This window comes from Bos indicus, chromosome 19 (genome assembly GCF_029378745.1).
Source record: "Bos indicus isolate NIAB-ARS_2022 breed Sahiwal x Tharparkar chromosome 19, NIAB-ARS_B.indTharparkar_mat_pri_1.0, whole genome shotgun sequence".
NCBI classification, from domain to species: Eukaryota; Metazoa; Chordata; class Mammalia; order Artiodactyla; family Bovidae; genus Bos; species Bos indicus.
Window position 1 is genome coordinate 38980257 of NC_091778.1, and position 14936 is coordinate 38995192.

Here is a 14936-nt window from a genome sequence, read left to right on the forward strand (position 1 = left end):
TGGCTTATTGCTATTAATTTCTGATTTGATTCCTTTGTGGTTTGTACAATGCTTTGATAAAGTTTCAGTGTCTTAAAATTTATCATCTTATTTTACAGCCCAGCAATACCTTGATGAATATTCCATGGGCACTTGAAAAGAATGTGTATTCTGCAGTTGCTGAGTATAGTGTTATATATATCAATTCAATCACCCTGGTTGATAGGGTCACTCAGATTTTCCATATCCAGACTAATTTGATTTCTGCTTTTTATATCGATTGCTTAGAGATGGATTTTAAAATCTCAACCCCAATTATGGACTTATTTCTAAATATTTATTTATACCTCATATAAAGAGAATCATACAATAATTGTACTTTGTGTCTGGTTTATTTCACTTTGGAGCTTCTTTGGTGGCTCAGACAGTAAAGAAATCTGCCCGCAATGCAGAATATCCAGGTTCGAAGCCTGGGTCAGGAAGATCCCCTGGAGAAGGGAATGGCAACCCACTCAAGTACTCTTGCCTGGAGAATCCCATGGAAAGAGGAGCCTGGTGGGCTATTGTCCATGGGGTTGCAAAGAGTCAGATATGACTGAGTGACTAACACTTTAACTTTATTTCATTTAGCATAATCTGTTCAGAGTTCATTTATGTTGTAGCATATATCAGAATGTACTTCCTTTTGAGGATGGTAATAATATTCCACTGTGCCTATACCACATTTTGTTTATCCATTCATTTGTTGGTGGACATTTGGGCTGTATCCACCTGTTGCCTATTGTGAATAATGTTGCTGGGAACATTGGTGTACATACTTTTTTAAAAGGAGCAATCTTATAACTTATTTAGCATCTATAGCTAGGAGCTGAATTGCTGGGTCAACAAGGTATTTGTAATCTTATTTATTTATTTTTGACTGCACTGTGTCTTTGTTGCTGCATGCAGGTTTTCTGTAGTGGTGAGCAAGGGCTACTCTTCATTGCAGTGTATGGGTTGTAATCTTATCTTACTTATCTTTCTAGATGGTTCACCAGAGTGTCTGGACCAACCTACATTCTCATCAGCAGTGCATGAGCGTCCCTGTAGCTCCCTTGCATTCCACCAACACTGATATCCAGCTTTCTATTTTTTGCCAGTTTAATAGTTGTGAAATAATACCTATTTCTCTGATTACTAGTCTCCAGTGTTTAAAGTCTCTCACATTTAAAGACCTCCAGAGGAAGCTCTGTGGACATTCCCCACCATCTTCCGCCTTAGCGCTTAACCAATTCATGGTTAGAAACTGTTCTAACCAAAATCTTCCTTATTGCTCATGAATGCAGCTCTTCATCTGTTTGTTTTAATTAAAAAGGGCATAGGAAGGAGCCCTTTGCTTTTCATAATCTCATTTTGGGCCATTTTCTCTTCCAGCCTCTAACTTCAGTAGAAGCCTTCCCAGAATCCACCACCCAGGTCTCAGACACCCCTGAATGTCTGCTGAATGTGACTATGACAGCCAGCTCTGAGTGTAGCAGCCCAAAGATGGACAGGGTGGCCTCCTTTAAATGCAAGCCACAGCAGGTGCCTTGGTACCTCATCCCAGAAAAAGTATCAAATGGTTTTCTGCCTACAAAATCCCAGAGCTTCTCGTGGAGTCCGAACCCAAGCTGGACTTTGCTAAAGAATGGCCTGAAGAAGCAGCATCCTATGTCAGAGCTGTTCACCAAGGTTCAACTGAGAGAGAAGCTGTCTTTGTTCCCAGCTCACTACAACCCAAAGCTGGTGCTGAGTGACCAGTCACGTGAGTGTCAGTGTGTTTGAAGATGTGCCAAGAGCATAGGGGATGAAGAAACCAACAGGACCAGCCTAATCTTGGGGAGTGCCCCATCTGAGGGGGGCTGAAACCCCTGCCTTCAGGGAGATCCCAGTCTGATAGTGGAGACATAGTCTTTGTACTTAGGGAGTCTCTAGCCTTAATGGGAAAGCAAAAAAAAAAAAAAAAAGTGATAAAAATAGAATGCTATGTCTAAGTACCCTTTTCAATCTTTTCTGGTTCTTATTCAAATGAAGCCCCTTCAGCTGAGCCTGTACAAGTTTGGGGTGTTAAGTCTGGAAAAAAAAAAAGGGAAGAGAAACTGTTTGGAAGAAAGGCGCAGTGGCTGATTCTAATTAAGGAGCTTCAGCCAGTTTTAAGCAGGAGACCCTAGTGGGAGGTGGCCTTCGCCAGGAATTTGTGCTGAGTCCAGCAGCACAGATTGATGATGCCAATGACTTTGCCTTTCCAGAAAACCCCTCCCTGCTCCGGGAGTCCTACTTTCGCAGCCGAAGCTCTGGTGAGAAGAGGCAGCTGGATGTGCCCTCCTTCCTCTTCTTACAGAATTCTCACAGCCATGATGTTTCCCTGAAAGACCTGCTGGTGGTTGCCACTCCAGCCCGACTGGACCCAAGGCCTGGCAGAAGCCATACAGGTGCTTTGAAAGACCTGTGTATGCAGGATCAGGAAGCATACAGTCACTACCTGATCTCTGGCCAAAGAGGATGTGAGAGGAACTAGGTAGGCCCACTTATATTCCCTTCATGTGTCTACAGCATTGGCAGGCACTCTTACATATATTTCTGGAATGTTGGGTAGGTAGGTGGGCAGATAGATTCATAAAGACACGCAGGTAAGTAGACAGTTAAGACTCACCTCAGGGCTTCCTGCTGGCTCAGTGGTAAAGAATCCGCCTACCAATGCAGGAGACATGGGTTCAGTCCCTGGTCCGGGAAGATCCATGTGCTGCAGGGCAATGAAGCCCGTCCACCACAGCTACTGAGCCTATGCTCTGGAGCTTGGGAGCCACAGCTACTGAAGCCCCACCTACAGCCTGTATTCTGCAAGAAAAGAACCCACCATGATGAGAAGCCTGTACACCAAAATGAAGAGTAGCCACTGCTTGCCCCAACTAAAGAAAGCCTGCACACAGCAACGGAACCCTAACACAGTCCAAAATAAATAAATATGTTTTAAAAAAAAGACTCACCACAGTCAAAATGTGACCCCCTTGCAGTGTATCGATGTGTTTCTACTATGACTGATCTGGCCCCGCTGCTTTAAGTACACTTTGCCTTGTTTTCCACTTCTGGCTGAAATTGAGACAGTCACTAATGCCGACCCTGGAAGTAGAACCGTGTTAACCATGAAAAGGTTGATCTCCATATCTTTTGTCCTCTGCCAACCTAGCCTACTTAGGTCCAGGGCACTTGACCTAAGAGCTGACCCTGTAAGGCGTGTACTAAGGGGACAGAACAACAGGACACTGGTGCCTGAGATCTGGAAACAAAGATCCTTAAGCTTTTACTTATTTACTTATTTATGGCTAGACTGGGTTTTCATTCCTGTGCACAGGCTTTCTCTAGTTGCACTGAGCCGGGGCTACTTTTCTTCGCAGTGTGAAGGCTTCTCATTGTGGTGGCTTCTGTTGTGGAGCACCAGCTCTAGGCCCAGGGACTCCAGTAGTTGCTGCACATGGACTCTAGAGCACAGGCTAAGTAGTTGTGTTATGGCGCACGTACACGTGGAATCTTGTCCTGGACCAGGGATGGAACCTATGTCCCCTCTGTTGGCAGGCAGATGCTTAACTACTGAACAACCAGGAAAGTTCAAAGACCCTTAAGCTTTAATTCCACTGTGTAAAAGCACCAAAGAGATGGCAAGGGAGCCCTCTGTCAGAGCATTAGTGCTTCTGAAGGAAGGTGATATGTGAAAATTTAGAGCTCTACAAGATAGCATTGCCTATGGTGGAGGGTTAGAACTGGACATGAAACAACAGACTGGTTCCAAATAGGGAAAGGAGTACGTCAAGGCTGTATATTGTCACTCTGCTTATTTAACTTATATACAGAGTACATCTTGAGAAATGCTGGGCTGGATGAAGCACAAGCTGGAATCAAAATTGCCAGGAGAAATATTAATAACTTCAGATATGCAGATGACACCACTCTTATGGCAGAAAGAGAAGAACAACTAAAGAGTCTCCTGATGAAAGTGAAAGAGGAGAGTGAAAAAGTTGGCTTAAAGCTCAACATTCAGAAAACTAAGATCATGGCATCCGGTCCCATCACTTCATGGCAAATAGATGGGGAAACAGTGGAAACAGTGACAGACTTTATTTTCTTGGGCTCCAAAATCACTGCAGATGGTGACTGCAGCCATGAAATTAAAAGACACTTGCTCCTTGGAAGGAAAGTTATGACCAAACTAGACAGCATTTTAAAAAGCAGAGACATTATTTGCCAACAAAGGTCCATCTAGTCAAAGCTTTTTTTCCAGTAGTCACGTGTGGATGTGAGAGTTGGACTATAAAGAAAGCTGAGCGCGGAAGAATTGATGCTTTTGAACTCTGGTGTTGGAGAAGATTCTTGAGAGTTCTTGGGACTGCAAGGAGATCCAACCAGTCCATCCTAAAGGAAATCAGTCCTGAATATTCATTGGAAGGACTGATGCTGAAGCCGAAATTCCAATACTTTGGCCACCTCATGCGAAGAACTGACTCATTGGAAAAGACCCTGATGCTGGGAAAGATTGAAGGCAGGAAGAGAAGGGGACAACAGAGAATGAGATGGTTGGATGGCATCACCAACTCAATGGACATGGGTTTGGGTGGAAGTTGGTGATGGACAGAGAGGCCTGGCATGCTGCAGTCCATGGGGTCACAAAGAGTCAGACACGACTGAGTAACTGAACTGAACTGAACTGATGGTGGAGGGATTTATACTGCTTGACTGCCTATAGGAGATAAATTTTAATCATCTCATTCACTTCTGCCACCTAAAACAGACTGACCGGACAGTCTGACCTGACCCCCTTGTGGCCTATAGTTCACACTGCAGAAGGGCTGACGAGTGAATATCAGCCCATATGCATCACTTTGGATGCTCATAAAAATGCATATTCCAAGGCCTGCTCCTAGAAGTTCTGAATCAGTAGGTCCTACTGAGGGGTCCAGGAATCTGCATTTTAAGAAGTTCCACTACGTGTTCTGATGGTCCTCTCACCACCCTCAAAGGAAAAAATTGGCCTAGTGTTTCCCAAACTTCCGTGATGATATGAATTGTGTGGGGGCCCTTGTTAAGCCTGTAGTTTCCAAGGCCACACCTCTGGAAATCCTGACATGAGATTTGGGACAGGCCACTGGGAATTTGCCTTTTGAAGACATCTCTCTAGTGTGGAAATGAAGACTATCCTATATGTAGACCCAGGCCTGGGCAGAGGAACCTGTGATGGCCACCCTGACCTGTGGACCTGTTATAGGAACAAAACTCCTCAGTCCTGATGGGGCTCAAACCCACCCCCACTGTCTCTGGTTCATAAGTTTCTAGAATTTTAAGTTATTTATGCTCCTACTTTTAAAGGGAAGGATAGGGGACTTCCCTGGTAATCCCTGGTGGTCCAGTGGTTAAGAATCCACCTAGTGATGCAGGGGACACGGGTTCAACCCCTGATAGGGGGACTACGATCCTGTATGCCTTGGAGCAACTGCACTTGTGTGCCGCAACCAAGATCTGATGCAGCCAAGTAAATAAATATTTTTTAAAGTGAGGTGGATGATATGTGGTTGGAGGGGAGGGGGGTTAGTCGCTGAGTTGTGTCTGACTCACTATGACCCCCATGGACTGTAGCCTGCAAGGCCCCTCTGTCCATGGGATTTCCCAGGCAAGAATACTAGAGTGGGTTGCCATTTACTTCTCCAAGGGATCTTCCTGACCCAGGGATCAAACCTGGGTCTCCTTGCATTGCAGTTAGATTCTTTACCAACTGAACCACTAGGAAGCCTGGGGCATGAAAACATATGCAATATGAGTGTTAAAATAAAGTTATAATGATCAGAAGCCACACTGAGAAAGGGAGAAATAATTATATTGAAAGGGTATGATTAAGTGCTTCCTAAAATGACAATTGAATTTGGCTCTGGACCTCTTAGCAGAAAAAATAACATCACATCCTGTTTTGGACTTTTTTGTCTCCCTAATCAGAGACTCCCGAGGACACAGACTATGTCTGCACCGTCACACTGGGGTTTCCCTGAAGGCAGGGTCTTCATCCTCCTACCCCAACCCCGGAGAGGGCACTCCCCAAGATTAGGGCTGGTTCTGTGGGTTTCTTCATCCCCTAAGCTCTTGGCTACTTCTACATCTACTTCTGCTTCACTGACTATACTAAAGTCTTTGTGTGGATCACAACAAACTGTGGAAAATTCTTAAAGAGTTAGGAATGCCAGGCCACCTTACCTGCCTCCTCAGAAACCTGTATGCAGGTCAAGAAGCAACAGTTAGAATCGGACATGGAACAGTGGACTGGTTCAAAATTGGGAAAGGAATATGTCAAGGTTGTATATTGTCACTCTGCTTATTAACTTATATGCAGAGTACATGATGCGAAATGCTGGGCTGGATGAAGCACAAGCTGGAATCAAGTTTGCCAGGAGAAATATCAATAGCCTCAGATATGCAGATGACACCACTCTTATGGCAGAAAGTGAAGAGGAACTAAAGAGCCTCTTGATGAAGGTGAAAGAGGAGAGTGAAAAAGCTGGCTTAACATTCAGAAAACTAAGATCATGGCATCCTGTCCCATCACTTCATGGCAAATAGATGGGGAAACAATGGAAACAGTGACAGACGTTATTTTCTTGGGCTCCAAAATGACTGCAGATGGTGATTGCAGCCATGAAATTAAAAGATGCTTGCTCCTTAGGAGAAAAGCTATGACCAACCTAGACAGTGCATTAAAAAGCAGAGTCATTACTTTGCTGACAAAGGTCGGTCTAGTCAAAGCTATGGTTTTCCCAGTAGTCATGTATGGATGTGAGAGTTGGACCGTAAAGAAGGCTGAGTGCTGAAGAATTGATGCTTTTGGACTGTGGTGTTCAAGAAGACTTGAAAGTCCCGTGGACTGCAAGGCAATCAAACCAGTTAATCCTAAAGGAAATCAGTCCTGAGTATTCATTGGGAGGATTGATACTGAAGGTCCAATACTTTGGCCACCTGATGTGAAAAACTGACTCATTGGAAAAGACCCTGATGCTGGGAAAGATTGAAGGCAGGAGGAGAAGGGGATGACATAGGATGTGATGGTTGGATGGCATCACCAACTCAATGAACATGAGTTTGAGCAAGCTCTGGGAGATGGTGAGGACAGGAGAGCCTGGCGTGCTGCAGTTCATTGGGTCACAAAGAGTGGGACATGACTGAGCGACTGAACAACAGCAACCTCTTGGCACATCTCTGTACACCCTGGCACTCATGTAACTAGTCTGGGAACAAAGATAGCTTCTCTCTCAGTTGAACCTTGGTGAACAGCTATGACGTGGGATGCTGCTGCTTCAGGCCATTCTTTAGCAAAGTCCAGCTTGGATTTGGACTCCATGAGAAGCTCTGGGATTTGTAGGCAGAGAAGGTTTTGATATTTTCTCCTAAATGAGTAAAGATAAATTTACTCATCTAGTAGACAGGTGATTCTTTAGGGGTGATTCTTTTCACTGCCTCTGATTTCTAAGAGCAGTTTGTCATGTGGTCACTTGCCATTATGGACTTTCTCTACCATAGTAGACGATGGCTGAAGGTACTGGCATGTTTTCTGATGAATATGAATGATGTAAAATTTACTCTTTTTTTTTGGTAATGTACTCTATAGGCACTAGCACTCTCTCTCTGTGTATATATATAATTTAATTTCAATCATGATTGTGAAGTTTAGAAAAGAAAAAACTGAGGCTCAAAGAGCATGAGGTTTAACATTCAGGAGGTTCCACAGCTTTCAGTGGTGAAGGGTTTGAGTCAGATGTTTCTGATTCCCAATCCTCAAGCTCTACAACCACTCTTTCTTTCAAGTGGTATTTTTAATATTAGTCTTCAGTTAGAGCTAAGGGAATGATAAATGGCTCTTTAGTGAAGGTATCTCTGTAGGAAGCAGTGGTGGCCACGGCCAAGCAGGGCATTCCAGGGTATTGTGTGGAGTCACCAGATCTCAGAGCTTATCCTCTGCTTTTAGGTCAAGTAATGGCTTCTCAAAATTCCCAGCTGATCAGACTGCAAGGAACTGACACATACAAGGCAAACTGGGAAAAGTCTAATTATATGCAGCAGAATGCCTGTCAACGAGTTGGTTTACAAATGGAGCAGGATGGGTATGAGAATAGGGCTTCTGCATAATGCTTGAATTAGAGAAGGAAAGCGCAGAGCAGATGTTCAGACTACAGATCATGAACTTTCTCTGTAGGTATAATAACAATACCTTCCACACATCACGTTTACCTACTGTCTCTCATGTAAGCCTCAGGTCAATGCTGTGAGGTTGGCAAGACAGAATTATTCCCTTATCCTCAATTTGCAGAGGAAGAGAATCAAGGTTTGGGAACATTAACTGATTTGCCCAATGTCACACAGTGGTGGGTTTCGGTGTTTCTTCCTCTTTACCAGTCCGCCATGAACTTAGATCCCATCCTGACTCATGTGAGGAAGGGAGCCCTGACAAATTCCTCCATTTTTCTGCTTAAATCTCTATAACCTCATCATCCTTCCTTGGGATCCACTTTCGCAGTGAGGCCACTGAGGTCAGGGCTTCAGATCTGCTAACAGTTGAGCTTTAGGGGATAAATAGTCCCTTTTGTAGCACTTAAGGATGATTTAAAGCTTGCTAATGCAGGGTGCTTGGCAACCTCCTCGATAAATGTAGCTACAGTGATGATGGTGGTAACGATACTGTGCTGATGGTGTTGAGCCCAACACAGACTGGACACTTGTTTGGGGTGTATTAAAAGTTTTGCCTACAGTATCTCAATCCTCAAAGCAACTCTTTGTGGTAAGTACCACTGTTATTCTCTTTTTTCAAATGAGGAAACCAAGGTTTAGAGAACTTAACTTGCCCAAGGGCACACAGATACTGGGAGCTAAGTTTGTGCTCTTAACAAGTACCACTTGTTGTCTCTGGACCAGCCAGGTTAGCAGCTCTGAAATGATCCTTGTCAAATGTTTGGGGCTATGATAAGGATTCAGGAATATGAATGTTGTGTAGGTAAAATGAGTTTCTGGTTACTGTGGATATGAATCACCACAAGATAGGAATGGTGATGATGAAAGTTAATTGACTTAAATATTCTAGAAGCCATTTTAAAGAAAAATCTAAGAAAAAAATCTTTTTTTTTTTCTTTCCAGAGTCAGACTGGATTTCTGCCATTTCTTCCTCTTACTCCCAGGAAATGATTTGTCTCTTCCTACAGTGTCTACGATGCCTGCAGAAGCAACTGAAAGTTTTATTTCCTCATCTAGAGAGCCTGGTCTTATGACTACCTCCCTTTAGCACTACGGAAGCTAACAGCCTTGCTTTTTGTCCCGCCCCCCAGTTAGCTTACAGTCCTGGAGAACCACGACTTCCGGGAGTTATGGGTGCTGCCCCAGGACACGTCCTAGCTGCCCCACCAGTGGCGTTCTTATGGGTCCCTCACACAGCACTGCCATCCAGGACACTCCCAAGGATAGAGCAACATGAAGGGAGGAGTGTTGCAAGGAAGGACTCCCCCTTTTCCAGAAGTCCAGAGCCCTCAGGGCACCACCAGGTCAGTGTCAGTGGTCTTCAACTCCAGAGAGAAAAGACAAAGAGCTAGGGCTTGATGGAGAACTCTGAGCCCCGAGTAAGGGAATCAGGACAGCTGTAGCTTCATCAGGTAAAGACCAGACCTCCTCCTACACCAGCAGCTCTGTGCCCAAGTATCTTCCGGCTGCCTTCCCTACCATCCTAACTCAAATTGCCTTTTCTGATGCCACCATCACTATTAGGCTGCCATAGGTCATAGTCTGGCCCAGAGAAAAGGTGTAAGACTTGCTGAAATGGGACTTCCTAGAAGCTCTGTATCTTTCCCTTTTTCTCCCTAGTCACCAACCCCAGCCAGTCAAGGTTCCTGAGTTGATAAAATGGAAGTCTCTTAAGGTGAAGTCAGAATTATTTGTCTTCCTAAGGGACAATTTGGTGCCAGCACTTTTGAACCTAACGACAGGGTCACCTTCATGGTCGTGCAGTCTATGCAGTCACACAGGGCTCCACGCTAGGAAGGCCTTGCATCTGGTTTAATGCTGTTACCATCTTGAAATTCTGAATAATTTGTGAACAAGGAGTCTTGTATTTTCATTTTTGCATTGGGCCCACCAAATTAAGTAGCTGATCCTGCCTAGAGGCTGTAATGGCTCTGGGTTGTCCAAAGGCAAAATATTATTAAGAGTAGGATGCTTTCCTAGCCCCACCTCCTCCTGCTTGTTCAGCCATGGAGCTATGCAGAGCAATTGTCTGCTGAATGCTTATGGGGGACTAAAAATGCTCGTGGCAGTCCTTGCCCCCATGGAGTGTGCGGTGGGGTAAGACGGGTCCCCGGATAACTAGTCGGATTTAAGTTCCACTAAAGAAGAGCATCGGTGGATGAGAAGGAAATGCCCTCACACCCAGTTGCGAAGATTAAGTCTGCTTCATTAGAAGAGGTGATATTTGAGGTGACGGAAAAAGATAAATGGATTTTTTAATTAAAAATTTTAATGTAAAAAATTTCACATTGCAGTGATGATTTATTTGCCTTTGTATGAAATTTTGTATGAAAATTTAGGTTCAAAATGCCTTTCCTTCAAAAAAATTTTTTAATTGAAATACAGTTGACAAACAATATTATATCAGTTTCAGGTATACAGCATAGTGGTTCAACATTTACACACATTGTGAATTGATCACCACCATAAATGTAGTAACCATCTGTTACCAAACAAAGTATTACGATATTACGGACTACATACCCTATGCTGTACATTACATCCCTGTGATTTATTTATCTTATAACTGGAAGTTTGTTTCTCTTAAATCCCCTTCACCTATTTAGCCAACCTGCCTTCCCTCTGGTGGTTACCAGTTTGTTCTTTGTATCTCTGAGTCTGTTTCTGTTTTGTTTGTTCATTTGTTTTGTTTTTTAGTCTACATATAAGTCAAATAATATGGCATTTGTCTTTCCGTGTCTAACTTATTTCACTTAGCATAACACTCTCTAGAACTATCCATGTTGTCGCAAATGGCAAGATTTCATTCTTTTTATGGCTAAGGAATATTCCATTGTGTATGTACACTACATCTTCTTCATCTATTTATCTATCAAAGGACACTTATGTTACTTCCATAACTGGGCTATTGTAAATGATGTTGGAATGAACATAGGGGTGAATATATCTTTTCTAGTTAGTGTTTTGATTTTCTTTGGATAAATACCCAAAAGTAGAATTTCTGGATCATATGGTTAGTTCTATTTTTAATTTTTTGAGGAACCTCTATACTGTTTTACATAGTAGCTGCACCAATTTGCATTCCCACCAACAGTACATGAGGATTCCCTTTTCTCCACATCCTCACCAACACTTGTTGCCTGTTACACCCTGATAATCAGTTATGTTGAGCATCTTTTCACATGTTGAGCATCTTTTCATGTGTTGACCAGCTATATGTCTTTTTTTGGAAAAATGTTCAGGCCTTCTGCTCATTTTTAATTGGATTGTTTGGCTTTAAAAAAAATTGCTATTGAGTTTTGTGAGTTCTTTATATATTTTAGATGGTAACCCTTTACTGAGTATGTCATTTACAAATATCTTCTCCATATAAACAGGGTTGTAAAAAGTGAGTATGAGGTATGGGACTGAGTAATAAAGTTCTGGAAGAAAATATAAACAACCCGGGACAAAAGAAGTAAAGTCTAGTCCAATTTGGCTGGATCCGAAAGGATAACTGGGAGATGACAATGGAAAGATAGTTTAAAAGAGGGCCTTGGAGACCCAGGTGTTCTTTGTTTCATTATCGTAAACTTCATGATGATGGTGAACTTGTTTGTGGCTGTCTCTCCACTGGACTGTACCATATGTCTACTTCTTTGTATCCCCTGCTTTCAGCCTGGTGCTTAGGACCAAACTGTGATTCAGTAAATACTTGCCAAATGAATTGATGTAGTGGAGAGTCTAAAATGTTTTCCTGGGAAATGTTAACCTAATTTAATAGGCAGTAGGAAACCACTGGAGAAGGAAATGGCAACCCACTCCAGTGTTCTTGCCCTGGAGAATCCCATGGACGGAGAAGCCTGGTAGGCTGCAGTCCATGGGGTCGCACAGAGTCGGACACTACTGAAGCAACTTAGCAGCAGCAGCAGCAGGAAACCACTAAAGGTTTTTGAATGGGATAGGTTTTATTTAGTGTTAGAAAGGTGAATCTCGTAGTAGATGGTAGAATGGATGACTAGTAAGGGGGAGAGAACAAAGCTGGGAGAGAGGTTAGGAGGCTCATACAATGATCCAAGCCCTTGCAGCCCCTATCAGGATGGCTGACTGTGGGAAAGAAAGGGAGACAGGGGAGACAAACATTGTAGAGCTGGGACAGAGCAGCTGAATGAATGGAGGGGGAAAAGGAAAGGAAACAAGAAAGATGGCCTCAAAAGAACTGAGTCCCGTCAAAGAAAATAGGAACTTTGGAGCTTTGGGGGATGGAGATCAGAGTATTTGTTTCATAAAGCAGATGGATGAATTCCTGTCTCCAGATGGATTTAAAAAAGCAGCACTGAAGGACACGTTTCCAAATACAAAAATGATTTTCTGAAGACAAAGCTGTTAAATGCAGCCATGTTGGATCAGGAAGGTTCTCTAGACTCAAAACTATCTCAGCAGCTTAAAAAAACTATCCGGTGCCTCCACTCCCTCAGACAAAATTAGTCAATCTGGCTGGGGTAGGGCGGTATTGACCTTGGATTTAGAAATCTCCCTCAGAGGGTCCTGGTACATAGTGAAGTTTGGGAGCCACTCATCTGACTCATCCCACTGGACAGCTGTGGCCACCTCAAACAGGCAAAATCAGTCCAGTTTTCCCTTCACCCTGGCAGTGGGTGTGAGGTGAGCAGACTGGCAGCTGTTCCAAGCATCCTCCCCCACCCATGCTGGATGATTACATGAGCCAAATGTAATCATTCACAAGCCTTGTCTTTACAGCTGGCATGTCACTTAGCTTAATTACAGCACACAGTGGCATTTCAACTCAAGGAATCTAAAAAAGCAATAAAATGGGTTTTGCAAATTGTTAGAAAGGCAATGAAGACCTTGAAACTGCAATTTACTAAGCATTGCTTTCAATTATTTTCCATTCTCCAGGCATGACTCTAAGTTATTAACCAGCAGCCTAGGAAAGCCAATTGGCAATGTGTCCTGTGGAGGATAGTGCACGTCTCCTGAGAGCACACTATGTGCTCGGGAGGTGGTGAGAGGCTCCTGGAGCTGCCCTGAGGTGGGAAAGGATCGTTATGAGCATGTGTTTTTCCCACCATGCACCTGCTGATGATGCTTCTGCCATGACTTTCCTGAACCACAGGCCATGATTGGTCTGGGGTGGCCTCAGGAAGCCCCCCTTCCTTTTTATTCCTGAACATCTACTGTCCCGAAAAAGTGTGAGGAAAAAAAGCAAAACCTAGGACTTAATTTTTTTTAATTTAGATTTTGTGCTTGGTGTCTTCAGCTCCCTGTCTGATTTCTTTTGCTATTTCCTGGTTCCTTTTAATTCTTGAGTACATACTCTTTGGGCAGCCATTTTAAAGGGAAAGACTGTGGTATCTCTCTACCACCCTGCTTTCCTGAGCCTAGGAGTCTTAGGAATGATAATAAAAAGAGACTCCACCCATCTGAGAAGGGGGTGGAAGCAGCAGGGAGTCACAGCATCCCCTTGCTGTGAGCAACACTGATCAGCATGACAATCAGGAGCAGAGTGCCAGCTGCCTCTGCAGTCATGCCAGGCAGGAGAGCAAACACCCAAATCCTGTTGGCAAACCCAGCAGGGCCATCACAACGTGGCCAAAGTAAACAGGGGCTGGGGCAGCCTGCTGAGATGGACTCTCACTTGCCCTTGGATCTGGTAGAGGGTGAGACCGAGCCAGCTGAGCCCAGGGGTCAGGGCATTGAATAGCCAGAGGGACACTCGTACCCATCCCTGGGTTGGGGCAAAACCTGGACCCTTGCTATCCTTGCCATGATACCCTTTGAGTTAGGCACAGGCCAGGGAACATAAGATGATGATCAAGCAGGTTCCCATGTATTACTTTGTTTATTCTTCACAGCAGGCTTATAGATCAGTATTATCCCCATCTTGCAGATGAGAAAACTGAGGCAAGGAGACATTAAAGACACAGAGCCAGGACTTTGTCTCAGGGCCTCTGACTCAGCGTCTGCTGCACTTCTTATCCCCTCTGCCTTTCCACTCTCCACTCCAAGCTCTCCCCTGTCAGTTCCCACAGTCCTTCCACTGGCAGAGCTCTCACACTCTACAGCGGACTTGAGTTCTTTCTGTTTCTGAGAAAATGAGGGGCCACTCAAAGGAGCATGCGTGTGTGCTAAGTCACTTCAGTTGTGTCTGACTCTTTGAGACCCTATGGACTACAGCCTGCCAGGCTTCTCTGTCCATGGGATTCTCTAGGCAAGAATATTGGAGTGAGTTGCCATGCCTTCTTCAGGGGATCTTCCCAACCAACCCAGGTATTGAACCCACGTCTCTTATGTCTTCAGCATTGGTAGATGGGTTATTTACCACTAGTGCCATCTGGGAAGCTCAAAGGAGGGGGAGGGGTTATTAAGAAACAGCTAGTAGACCCCTGATTCTGTGTGCCACACCCACCAACACAAACAGAGGCCCAGTGAGAAGAATTTGTTTACAAATATTTTCAGTTATTTGGATATTTCACCAGTGCTTTTTACCCTCACCCCTTATTTAAACAGGAAAGATCTGAATCAAGAGCTCTGCTTTTCATGTTATAATTTCGTTGTGTTTGGACACTCTGAATAGACCCTCTTCTGACCTGCAGCCTCTTAGTCAGGTCTTGCCGCCTGGTTGGGAAATATATGTTTCACTGGCAGCCACACAGAAGCTATATTCATATCTAATGGAGGGA

The 14936-nt window shown here is 44.0% G+C and overlaps 1 protein-coding gene across 4 annotated transcripts in view; it reads left to right on the top strand.

Annotated features, from left to right (window-relative positions):
* TTLL6 (tubulin tyrosine ligase like 6) overlaps positions 1–10502 on the top strand; it is a 46389-nt gene extending 35887 nt beyond the window's left edge. For 2 of the 4 annotated variants that reach the window (XM_019982640.2, XM_070773311.1), the window contains 3 exons: positions 1393–1762; positions 2247–2515; positions 9157–10502. In XM_019982640.2, the coding sequence (XP_019838199.2) occupies positions 1393–1762; positions 2247–2515 (639 nt within the window). In that variant the 3' untranslated portion in view covers positions 9157–10502. Of the gene's footprint in view, positions 1–1392; positions 1763–2246; positions 9134–9156 lie in introns of those variants that run through there. The other 2 variants (XM_070773310.1, XM_070773312.1) reach the window with 2 other exon arrangements.
* The last annotated feature ends 4434 nt before the right edge of the window (positions 10503–14936 follow it).